Source organism: Octopus bimaculoides, chromosome 16, assembly GCF_001194135.2.
Source record: "Octopus bimaculoides isolate UCB-OBI-ISO-001 chromosome 16, ASM119413v2, whole genome shotgun sequence".
Classification (NCBI taxonomy): domain Eukaryota; kingdom Metazoa; phylum Mollusca; class Cephalopoda; order Octopoda; family Octopodidae; genus Octopus; species Octopus bimaculoides.
Genome location: NC_068996.1, coordinates 2,756,684 through 2,769,655, shown reverse-complemented (window position 1 = coordinate 2,769,655; position 12,972 = coordinate 2,756,684). Strand labels below are relative to the sequence as shown.

The 12,972-nt window shown below is 35.6% G+C and overlaps 1 protein-coding gene across 1 annotated transcript in view; it reads right to left on the bottom strand.

The window, feature by feature from the left end:
* Positions 1–12,972, bottom strand: part of LOC106876559 (calcium uptake protein 3, mitochondrial-like) — a 332,236-nt gene that overhangs the window by 13,608 nt on the left and 305,656 nt on the right. The window contains exons 11-12 of the mRNA XM_052973679.1: positions 5,788–5,965; positions 5,436–5,544 (exon numbers count right to left, since the gene is read on the bottom strand). Of these exons, the coding sequence (XP_052829639.1) occupies positions 5,436–5,544; positions 5,788–5,965 (287 nt within the window). The remainder of the gene's footprint in view (positions 1–5,435; positions 5,545–5,787; positions 5,966–12,972) is intronic.

Genomic DNA, 12,972 nt, shown 5'->3' with positions numbered 1-12,972 from the left:
CCAACCAAAAAATGGAAACTCGCATAGAAATGGCTTCATTAGAAAATGATGTTGGCCAAAATTGCACCCCACTTCAAAGTGGCACCCAGGGTATGTGCCCTGCTTGCCCCACCCTAACTATGCCCCTGCCTGAGGGATAGGGGTGTAATCCATGTATGCACAGAGCCTTGCTTTGTCAGGGAGGGTCCTACAAAGCTATCAAGCAAAACCTGTTCAAAATTCTTTCACACATGTATGCACACATACACAAAAAAATGCTGTCCTCTGTTTCACAGTGCTTGAATATGCAAAATTATGTGACACTAGCAATATTAATATGGAGAAATAATATTTATCCCTACTTAAATGTGGATGTTCTGTTAGAACAAACTATACTGCGGTAGATACCACGAGAGAAACTCTCATATTGGCCTTTGGTGCATATAAGCATGCTTGTTTATATCACTAGTGGGGAGATAAATCCATGCCGTTTCTGGCACTAGTAGCAACACTCATACCAGGGTATTCTTCTACCAGATCATCATGCAATCACCTTGCTTATTCACAAATGATACCATCAGAGTTTCTCATTTATCCAAATCAGCAACAATTTCTCCACTTCTTCAATTGTCTGTAAAATCTGTTTAGTAAGAATTGTCACTCTTCTTGCATCATCAGCTCCCTTGATCGTATCTTTGTTTCTGAGAATAGTAGAGATCATTGATTTTACCATACTAAACTGGGTTGCAAGATCAGAGACAGAACCACCATCTTTATGTTTGGCAATAATTTCTCTCTTCACCTCTATCATAATCTTTTTTTCTTTTCACTTTGGTATCATTATTATTCTTTGGTCCCTTGGTGCCTTATCTAATAATTTCTAAAAGAAACACAAAGCACAATAAAATTCAAGAGACAACATGGGAAATTCAAGCAGTGATGTGCAATGAGTGCAATTAGCCAGGCAGCATCTGACACTCTTGTTGCCAACCATTGACGTTGGCTTACCTGCTCATGACACTGTTCTTCACCAAACATGTTTTATGTTAAAAAAAAACAAATGATTGTAAACCAATTTATTTGTGATGAGAGGCATTCATAAAAACTGAATTCACTAAATTTGAACTGTAGAGTGGACATAAAAGCTGAAATAACTAAGAATATTTAAATCTGGAGAAAACCTTTGTGTTGTTACTTGATATTCTAAAACCAGCAACCAAATCTCCTTCAAAATGACACCCAGCTTTCTTGGTGACATATGAACACAATGGATAATATAAGAGTCATAGACATAGTTTATCTAGAATGGTTTCAACTGGAAATTTGCTTATATTTGGATATCTGATTGATTAGGGTTTGCTTGGGGTTAATCTTCAATGTCAGCTGTAATAAACTTTACACATTCATCTTTCTTTGCTTTGCCTTCAAATACTACCTGTGCTCAACAATGTATTTCTTCTTTCTCAGATGAACAAAATATCTAACAATAATATAAGGAATCAGTTCAATTACTGATAAAAAAAATCTACTTTGCTACCAGGCAAGAACCTAGTATAGAGCTAATATATTTATTCTCTGTTCTCAATATTTTGGACACCTCAGATAATGTTAATTCCATAAGGAATATTTTCTATTATGAATGAAGAAATTAGATTAGTCCATCATGAGAAGCACCAAGATTATTGCTATTTCCATTTAATTTTTTCTGTTGCAGCTGCTGATCTCAGAATCTATAGAGTTGTATAGTGTGTTCGTCTTGGCAGTAGGAGATCAACATCTGACTGTGAGCAACATGTTTAAATTTCCCCTTAGTAGTATGTTTTCATGCTGGATCCAAATATTTTTAGCTTAAATTTAATTCTTGAAGTGCTTAACAAAAACTTTGGCCAATCAAAATATTGATTCAACAAATAAAAAAAAGACAAACTAAATACTGGAACACACTGTTTTAGTTTTCTAAAATTGATTATTTCAGATAAATATATATATATATATATATATATATATATATATATATATATGTGTGTGTGTGTGTGTGTGTGTGTGTGTTTACAAACAGGCACATAGACATACATATACACATGCACACACACAACATCAAGAGTTATTCTTTTCAAACTGCTTTGTCACTTACCAGCATATTTGAAGTCTCTTATGAGACAGCTTCATGATTCTTGAGCTACAATTCAACATTAATAGTCAACAAAATTGTTTATATTATAGCATTTGTACCTATTAAAAATTTTTTTTTATACCTCTTTCTTTCACTTTTACCTCCTCCTCCTCCCTCTTTTCATCCAAAATGAGGGGTAAAAGAAAAAAAAAAGTTCTCAAATTGCAGAAAAGAATTTATATGAATTGATTTACTAGTTAGTACCATGAATATCTTGTTTCAGGAAGATCTTTTGAATGCATTTTTTATTAGGTCACATTCTTTAGTTATATTACCAAAAAGAGCGGCAGAGTAAATAAATAAAAACTGACCTGGGATTTGGATATAAGGCTAAACTATTAATCAATTCTTTTAAATTGTTTTTTCTCTTCTTTTCCTATTTTTTATATATATGAGTCTATTTCTTTACCTGTCTAGTATGTATCATTTGTAATATATATCTGAATTGTTGTGTGTGTGTGTGTGTGTATATATGTGGTTGTGCGGTCTCTAATTTCTATTATTCATTTTTCCCTCATGAACAATAAATCATTTGGTCATTAAGTGAGTAAAAAATTCCTTAACTTTCATAGACTAAAAGAAAATATAACAAACAACTGATTCATTTTAAGAACACAGAACTTTTGGTGGAATTTTTTAATGCTTAATTTAAGGGATAGGTCACTAGACTTATTTAATCAGACCTCCTCAGCTACAACTTATCTCGTTTTATTAGATACATAAAGAATGATGTAGGTTAAATGTTAGTTTCCAAAATGTGGTCTTGGATTTGATCCCATAGCTTGGAACCTTGGATGAGAGTGCATGCATACATACATATATATATATATTTACACTTCACCTTATAAGTACGTGTGTGTTTGTTTGTGAGTATCTCAGTGGTTAGAACGTCAAGCTTACGATCGTGAGGTTGTGAGTTTGATTCCCGGCCCGGGCTGTGTGTTGTGTTCTTGAGCAAGACACTTTATTTCACGTTGCTCCAGTTCACTCATCTGTAGAAATGAGTTGCTACATCACTGGTGCCAAGCTGTATTAACCTTTGCCTTTTCTTGGATAACATCAGTGGTATGGAGAGAGGGGAGGCTGGTATGCATGGGTGACTGCTGGTCTTCCATAAACAACCCTGCCCAGACTTGTGCCTTGGAGGGTAAATTTCTAGGTGCAATCCCATGGTCATTCATGACCGAAGGGGGTCTTCTCTCTCCTCTTCATATGCATTGAGATTATATATATATAGTCATATGATGAAGATGATGATATATATATAGTATGTTTTGACTAAATTTGATAATTTGTAGAAAAGGAATAGAGAGCACAATATCGTACCCAAAAATAAAGGTATTTAAAAATATCAAATGAATCAGACTATAGCAGGGAGATAAGAGTTTACTCTTAAGTAGCTGCCTTCAGCTTCCACTGTGGCTTCAAGACAGCTCTGGTTCCTGGTGCATGTGTTCCTCACTGTATCAGGTGAAAAATCTTCAAACACCTCCTTGATCTTGGCCACCAGCTAGCTCAGCCTTGGTACTGCAGGCAGAATGGGTGGTGTCTTCCTTAACAACTATGCCCCACACATAGTAATTGATGGGATTATGATTGAGAAAATTAGGAGGTCAGAAATTGGTGAAGTTGTAGAAATTCTCCAACAACCACAGTTATCTCTTTCTGGAAGTATGGCAAGAAGCCTATTCCTGCTGCAACACCTATGGCCTTCCAGCAAAAACTCTCTCTAGCCACAGTCTCCAACAGCTTCACATTGCCATCTGAATTGAGCCTAAGACCCTGTTGAAGGCTGCGGGGCAGCATGACATCATCCTTACTGGAGACACACCCAAAGGCCATCACAGTTTGGGGGAACTTGGTTTTATTGATATGTAGGCTGTCAAATAGATTGCAGGAAAGCCACCAGATGTTCTGGGTGTTGTGCAACTGGTCCTGGAAGAAGTTCTTTTCATCTAAGAAAAACCAGATCATCCCTTAGCTCAACAGGATGCCTGACTTTGCGCAGGAGTTTCTTTGTCTTTCACAAGTGATTCTTTCTTAAGTGTAGATGTTAGAATTTTTCCCTGATGTCTCTTGTAAGAGTCCTTGTTCAGGACCAGCTTCAAAGTGGTAACTCCAACACCAATCCCTAATTCCTTTGCTTGGATTTTCCATCACCTTACCCTCCAATTGTTGGATGAATTCCAGCATGCGGATGCAGTCAGAACATCTGTTGTGTCCCTCCATGCTGGCCATGGCTTGTTAGTCTTTGTTACAGCCATTCATGTCCTATCTTACAACCTTTATAGTGTTTGCTGAGTATTGAGCCGCAGTCATGATGTTAACATTTTGACAACCAGCATGCAGCATCGTGATTCAGGTAACTATTTTCCAATATTCAGATGGCTTCCAGTCCTCCATGTCAACTAACTCTTTCTCAACTGCAACTTTAATCTTTATGCTCTCCAACACTAATGATTGTTCACCAATACAAGACATAAAACAAGTCATCAAATTTAGCTCAAATACTCCGTATAATATATAAGCTCAAGCATGTGTGGGCATTTAAGAAGCTTGGTTCTTAACCATTCTACTTACTAAACCAGAGGTTAGCCTTGCAGGCCTGCAAACGCTCTTCTTCTTTTCAACTCTCCTCAAATCCTCCCTCAACAACCCCCTTGCCCTCCCTCCATCATCTTTAGCCACATGTTTCTTCTCACTAAAAGCGTTAGCACAAGAAAGGAAATTGGACAATAAAAAAATATTGTCCAAAAGAACAATGAGTAACTTGATGTTTAAAGATGTGCAAAAAGAAATGAGTGAAAATACTTGCAAAATGTACACAGGAAACACTGAAAGTTACTGATTTCTCCAATGCAAGATTCATCTCCTATTTATCTAAACGGTACTTCAGATGAAATCAGTAGTGATAAAAAGAAGAGTATGGCAGCTTGCTGGAGATGGTATGTAACTAACTAGTTCAAAGAGAAACCCAAAATATAAGTAGCTGAAAATATAACACTTGCCATGAACAACATCAACATTTTATGTCTAATTTTCGATAATGAATTGGGTTGGAGGGTTTTTCTAAAGCAGGTGTTTTCACAGCTGAATGCCTTTCCTATCACTAACTCTTTTAGTTGTATCTTAAGATGTGCAGGGGCATGGTGTAACAGTTTTGATGTCAAGATAGCCACGATAAGCTGTAAACTATGAAAATATCTAGCCAGGTACTTTGTATCTATGTTCCATCCTTAAGCTATAGAATGACAATTTGGAAAATGCAATGTCTGCAGCTTACCTTGAGATACCGACTGTTCAGCAAAGGTATACATTCTCATTGAAATTTGAAAGTCATCAAGATTATTCAGAAACTGGCAAAAGCTTTTGAATTCTTCAAAAGTTATTCCCTGTAAAAATTATTAAAAAAATAAGTTTATTTTGAAAAATAGTTCTGAGAAAATATTGTCTAAATTGTATGTAGGGATACCAACAATATAAAGTAGTTACCATGAAAAGCAGCGGTCCATATGTATGCATATGTATAAGCATATATATTATCAGCAGGCACACACGCATACACACACGTATATACTAGAATCATAAGAAATTATTTGTCTGAAAATACTTATAATAGAAAACAAAGTACAAACCTTTTCTTCTGGCATCCTCTCTCTGACACGTCGAATACACTCTTCAACTTCATTCTTCTCCAAGACTGTATAACGTAAGAGAATACGTGCAAAGTCTTCCTCAGATATTCTTTGCATACCTTTGGAGAAATCGGTAAATTCCAACTGAATAACTTCTGTCTGCAAATTTTCCATGAATCTTAAAAAAGAAAAAGAGAAAAATAAAAATCATAATCACAACGATTTATAACATTGGCATAGGGTCACAATTTTTAAGGCTGAGAATAGCCAATGACATAGACTTTGAGTACTTGGCTGGTACTTTATTTGATTCACACCAGAAGGATACAAAGTAAACATTAGAAGGACTTGTTCTCAGGCATAGACAACCAGAACATATTCTGTTGTGATTCTATCAATTCAACACCATCAACTATAGTATTAGTGGTAGTGGAGGTGGTGGAGGAGGATTTCTTATTTAAACACACAGCTAGCAATTTAGTAATTCTCGGTTGGGTGGGTGAAGGATCTGCTGTTATTATCAAACCCAGTAATTAAGAAGTATTTTATTCTATCAACCTTGAAAGAGGGGTCGAAACCCAGAACACAAAAGATCCAGAAAAATTCCTGCAGTCTTTTATCTAATGCTTTAATAATTCGGGTAACTAACACCTTAATAATAATAATGGTTTCAAAGCACTCTCAGGGGTGAGGTAAATCAATACTTAATCTATTGACCCCAAAAGGATGAAAGGCAAAGTTGACCTAGGCAGAATTTTAACTGAGAACGTAAAACAGAAGAAATACTGCTAAACATTTTGCTCAGTGCGCTAATGATTCTTCCAGCTCACTGCCTTAATAATGATGATGATGATGATTATAATAATAATAATAATAATGATGATGATGATGATGATGATGATGATGATGGTTTTTGATTTCAGTAAAAGGTCAGTAATTCTTTGGGACTCTACTTGATACTACCGATCCCCTGTACCTGACCAGTGCTGTACTTTATAAAATCCGAAGGGCTAAAAAGTAAAGTTGACTTCATCAGGAACTGAATTTAGAAATACAAGAAACTGAAACAAATGTTGCAAAGTATTTTTCCTGGTGCTCTACCGATTCTACCAGCTTGCCACCCTATATAAGAGCAGTAACAGTTTCTGATTTAAGTGTAAAGCCAACAATTCTGATCCTCACACATGACTGGTACTTTATTCTCTTGATTCTGGAAGGATAAAAGATGAAGTTGATCCAGGTGGGAATTGAGCTCTGAGCATAAGAGTTAAAAGAAATACTGGAAAGCAATTTTTCTAAAGTTCTAAGAATTTTACCAGCTCATGGAGAATTAACCAGATATATTTATCAAAGACAGATTCGAACATCTTTGTACTGTACTTTGATGAATATTTCAATCACATTTGACCAATAAATAAGTCAGAAGCTGAGAGACTTTCAGAGTATAAAGATTTTGAAATGGAAATAAGTAGGATATGAGGAAACAAAGTTAAAATACTGTGTAATTGGATATGATAAAGAAGGGCATGAACAAAAATATATAGATGATAACTCACAACTCTACTTATAATGCTATAATATAAAAGAGAAGCAGATCGTCTGTCGCCCATCACAACATCTATTAGAGGAAGGGAAAGAAAAGGAGCAAATAGAATATTTGTCCCTGTATTTTTAGAAGAAGAGAAAAGATTTTGAGAGAGAGTGTGTGTGTGTATGTAATAGATAGATAGGTAGTATTGTCACCACAGTAACTAACATGTTTTGATTAAAAACATGGAAATTTTAAGTGCAAGTCTGTCAACACAAAACAACACAGCTTCAAAAAAAAAAAGACTTTCATTATATAAACAATATAGTTATTTCATGGTTGAGTGTGTGTGTTTCTCTGTGTGTGTATTTCTGTGTGTGCATGTGTATGTGAGCATGTGTGTGTGAGCATGTGTGTGTGTGTATGAGAGAGAGACAGAGAGTGCATGTGTAAAAGATAGATGGAAAGGTTGACTGCTGTCACCAGAGTAACTAACAAGACTTTTACTATATCAAAGTCAACTATTATCGGAAATTACATGTATGATTAACAAATATTTTTACCTGCAGTATAGCAATGAGTAAAAGCCTAGTACAAAATAATAACTCTCCTATGGCCACATCCTATGCAAGATACTTTTAATCTAATATCACTACCACCCAAAAGATAAATATATTCTCATCACAATTACAATCAGTAAAATAACAATGCATACATTTACATAATCAATATCCAACACAATAACACTCCACCACATGGTAGCCAAAACACCCTCAAATCACACCCTAATGATTAAAATAAAGGATACAATCAATGGACAATGCAGGCCCTCATATACAAAAAGATGCTATTACCATACGTCTCCTCAGAGATGCCCAGAGGATAAACAACATCCCAAAGAATGTGCCAGAAACACACACAACTCTTTACACATTTAACAAAATACCACAACTCATAGCATAAAACTATAACAATACTTACACAACACATACAAAATACAATTACCACCCAAAGTTATAACACCACTGGCATGGTTTATACTGCATACAGCAAACAAATGAAACACTTAAATAATAACAGAAACCTCTATAATAAAGCAAAACAGATATTAAAGTATACAAACAGAAATCTAAATTCTCAAAAGACGATGCCCCAGGAACACAGATTTGTACTTGGTGGTGCAACAGAAACTAATACAAACTAGTTCTTTTATTCTTTTACTTGTTTCAGTCATTTGAATGCGGCCATGCTGGAGCACTGCTTTTTGTCAAACCAGGACTTATTCTATTGGTCTCTTTTGCTGAACCGCTAAGTTACGGGGACCTAAACACACCAGCATCAGTTGTCAAGCGATGTTGGGGGAACAAACACAGATACACAACATATACACACGCATACATACACACACATATATATATATATATATATACAATGGACTTCTTTCAGTTTCCATCTACCAAATCCACTCACAAGGCACTGGTCGGCCCGAGGCTATAGTGGAAGACACCTGCCCAAGGTATCACGCAGTGGGACTGAACCTGGAACCATGTGGTTGGTAAGCAAGCTACTTACCACACAGCCACTCCTGCGCCTGTTGAAAATATATTAACAATGATCCAGACCAAAATTATTTATAGTTGTTTTGATTGACTTCAAATGAATTTATAGCAAAGATTTGAACTTAACACAGTGAAGTTTGAAATTTGCCATGGCAAAAATAAAGTTATATTGGTATTCTACAATCTTTGTAGTTTCTGTTACAATTGTAAGTATGGTATATCAATGTTTATGTTTACACAGTACATGTACACATTTAGAGACTTGTACACACACATATCTACAGCAGTGACTTAACAAACATGTATATGAAGCATTAGAGAAAAAAATGTCAACTTTCCAAAAGGTTCAGAAAATAGAAGGCTTTGAATTCTTTGAAGGAATTTAGTTATTTTTAGTGAGAAAGAAAAAGAAGAAAAATGGAGAATGGTAGTTATTAACATATTATAGCTCATTGAAGAACGAAGTAAAACTTACAGAACCTTAGAACTGTAATCAAGCAGGTGCTTTTGACAATAGAATTATGTAGCCTACCAAGATAAAAACCTATTCTTATCAGAGACAAAAATATTTGCTAAATTTAAGCTGTGTCAATGATTACATAGTAGAGCAATAATGCTTTTGATCAGTATAGGACACCTGAGAACAAGGGCTTGAAGAAATAAGAAGATAGAAAACAGAGTATTTGTTATATTGTTTTTCTGTTTTGTAAGAAAGAAAAACAAATCTCCTTCAGTATAAGTTCAGATATGGCTGTGCAGTTAAGTAGATCTGTTTGCAATATGTATCTCCAGGTTCAATCCCACTGTGTATTAACTTGGGGAAATATGTTCAATCATTACAATGGGACAACAAATGTTATGCAAGTGGTTCTTAGCAGGCCAAAACAGCCCATCAACCCATTTAATATATGTGTGTGTTTGAACTTAGACTGATTTAAAAGCCACTCTAGTGCTTGTGTTTGAGCGTCCTAATAGCTGAATAATCAGAGACAGAGTAGCAGACAGAAATATGCCTAAAGATCAAGATAATTGACTAATATTCGTAAAATGATATTATATGACCATGGTTCAACAACAACTGAAAGAAAAGAAGACACACACACACACACATACATATGTATGTATGTGTGTGCTTTAAAAAATAAATATATATATATATATATATATATATATATATATAGGTGCAAGCATGGCTGTTTGGTAAGTAGCTTACTTACCAACCACATGGTTCTGGGTACAGTCCCATTGCGTAGCACCTTGGGCAAGTGTCTTCTAAAATAGACTCGGGCTGATCAAAGCCTTGTGAGTGGATTTGGTAGACAGAAACTGAAAGAAGCCTATTGTATATATGCATGTGTGTGTGTGTGTGTGTGTTTGTCCCCTCACCCCCACCAACATCGTTTGACAACTGATGCTGGTGTGTCTACATCCTAGTAACTCAGTGGTTTGGCAATAAGGGGCCGATAGAATAAATACTAGGCTTACAAAGAATAAGTCCTGGGGTCGAATTGTTTGACAGAAGACGGTACTCCAGCATGGCCGCTGTCAAATGACTGAAACAAATATATGTTACATATATATGAACGACATTATTCTGCATCCAGAAGAGAGGCTCGAGCTGTGGAGAGTATGAGCTCATCTCTTAATTACCATTACTCGTAGGTCCATTCAGATTCAGAATAGTATCTGTCAGGGTACTATTCTCGGGGCTAGAGGCAGCTTCCATTATTGTTGATAAAGCTATTGGGGAAGGCAGCTCTTTCAGTCAAAACATTAGCAGTCATCTTTCACTGTTTGTCCTTGGAACTTACTACAGTGACTGAAAGAATGGCGAAGGTATTGTACAAGTCTGTCACTTAAATCCAATGACAAATGGATGTCTCATCATCATTTCACTTCTTGATCTGATTTGTACTTTATAAAGCCTAATTGATGAATGCATGGCATGCAGGCTGATGCGAGAAAGCCAGCAACCACCATGTCTGTCTATCTGTGTCATATCAGTACCAATTCCCAGTGAACTAACCATATGTGTGCATATATGTGTGCATATGTGTACATGAGTGTATGAGTGTATGAGTGTGTGTGTGTGTGTGTGTATAAACCTCTTATAGGGATATTTTATCCAAGATACACTGGTTTAATATTTTGTATATTGAAGAGATATTTGTTCAATGAATATATTGTATAAAATATCATGAAATATCAAACATTATTATAGACTTACAAAACAGATGGATACAAATTCATTTATTAATTAATCAACATAATCACCAACAATTGTTTCATTTCTCAAACAAAATTACAATGACAAAACCTATATAAATATATAATTTTGCATTTTAAATAGCTTGTAGGGAGAATCATCAGGGTGTGTAAAGGACAATACCAGGACTACATAAGGATACATTTGGAATAATTATGTGTGTGTGTGTTAGTGTGTGGACGCATGTGTTAGAATTATTCCTGTTATTTCAATTCCATAATAATAATAATAATCATGAATGATGGGTTATATATGGGTGAAGTAATATAATGAATAAAAGAAAGTAAAAGTGAAATAAAATGTATGTTCATGGAATAAAATAAAATAAAAGTGTAATATATATTCATTTTTATTTATTATCTATTATTTTTACTTTATTTTTGCTCATATATACATTAATCTATATACCTAAAGAAGCAACTTAGAAAGGAACATATACACCATACACATGCATATTGATGTATAAACTACTGACATGCATATTGATGTATAAACTACTGACATGCATACTTGTTGCATGTATCATTGGCATGGGTTGAATGGTCTGACTGAGGTCTGGAGAGCCAGAAGGCTGCACCAGGCTCCAATCTGATCTGGAAGCGTTTCTACAGCTGGATGCCCTTCCTAACATCAACCACTCCGAGCGTGTAGTGGGTGCGTTTTATGTGCCACCGGCAGTGGAGCCAGTTAAGCAGACCTGGCATCAATCACATTCGCATAGTACTTTTTACATGCTACCAGCACAGGAGCCAGGTAAGGAGCACTGGCAACAGCTACGATTCTGGTTTTACTTGTCTCAACAGGTCTTCTCAAGCATATCCTATCATCCGATGCATCAGGGATATTCTTAATATTCATGCATGGCTGCAATCTCACTTTAGTTGCCAGATCTTCAATCACAGCATATCTCCAAACGTCCCGGTCTCCTGTCATTGCCTCTGTGAGGCCTAATGTTCAAAGGTCATACTTCACCACCTCATACCATGTCTTCTTGGGTCTACCTCTTCCACCCTGGCCTCCTAATATGCTACAAAACACTTTTTGTGGTCCGAGAAACAGGGTGGGGTGTGGTGGAAGCCTCGGAAATTTTACCCATTTATATTGTGTAATTCACTGACAAATTGTTACCTACCTCTTTGTTTCTTTGTTAAATAAATGGATTCTCAGCAAAACACTTTTTTCCTCGGCGTAAAATAAAAACAAAATTCTTTCACGCCCAAAGTAATGTGTGTGTGTGAGAGAGGGGGGAGGAGAAAAATTAACGATTTAAAATAAATATATTTTAATTGTTTTGTGAAAAAGTATATATAATCTGATTATAAAATATAGTGTCTTTCAAAAACATCCTAAATTTGAATATTATATCTCGTGTTTAAGAAAAAAAAACATTTTAGATTTTTATTTTTGATGAACGCTGTCAATAACTCTCTCCCTCCCTCACACATACATCAACAAACAACTTCTCTCTCCCTCACAGATACACACATGCATCAAACAACTCTCTCTCCCTCAGACACACACACACACATTTTCATTTCGCTATGGCAAGAAGGGACTTAACTCATGTTAGCAAACTTCAAAATTGGTAAAAGTTAAGGCTGAAAATCGATTTTTACTGCTACCTGTGGGTGCCTTGGGAAAAATAATTTGATGAAAATACAGCTAGGGTTGTGACGAACGTCCTCCTAAAATTGGAGCGACATGCGTGCTAATTTGTGGACGTGCATAAATTACATTCATGTACATACACACACACACATCCTGCCTTTCACAAATATACAGATATTACTTCACCCGTATATAACCCATCATTCATGATTATTATTATTATT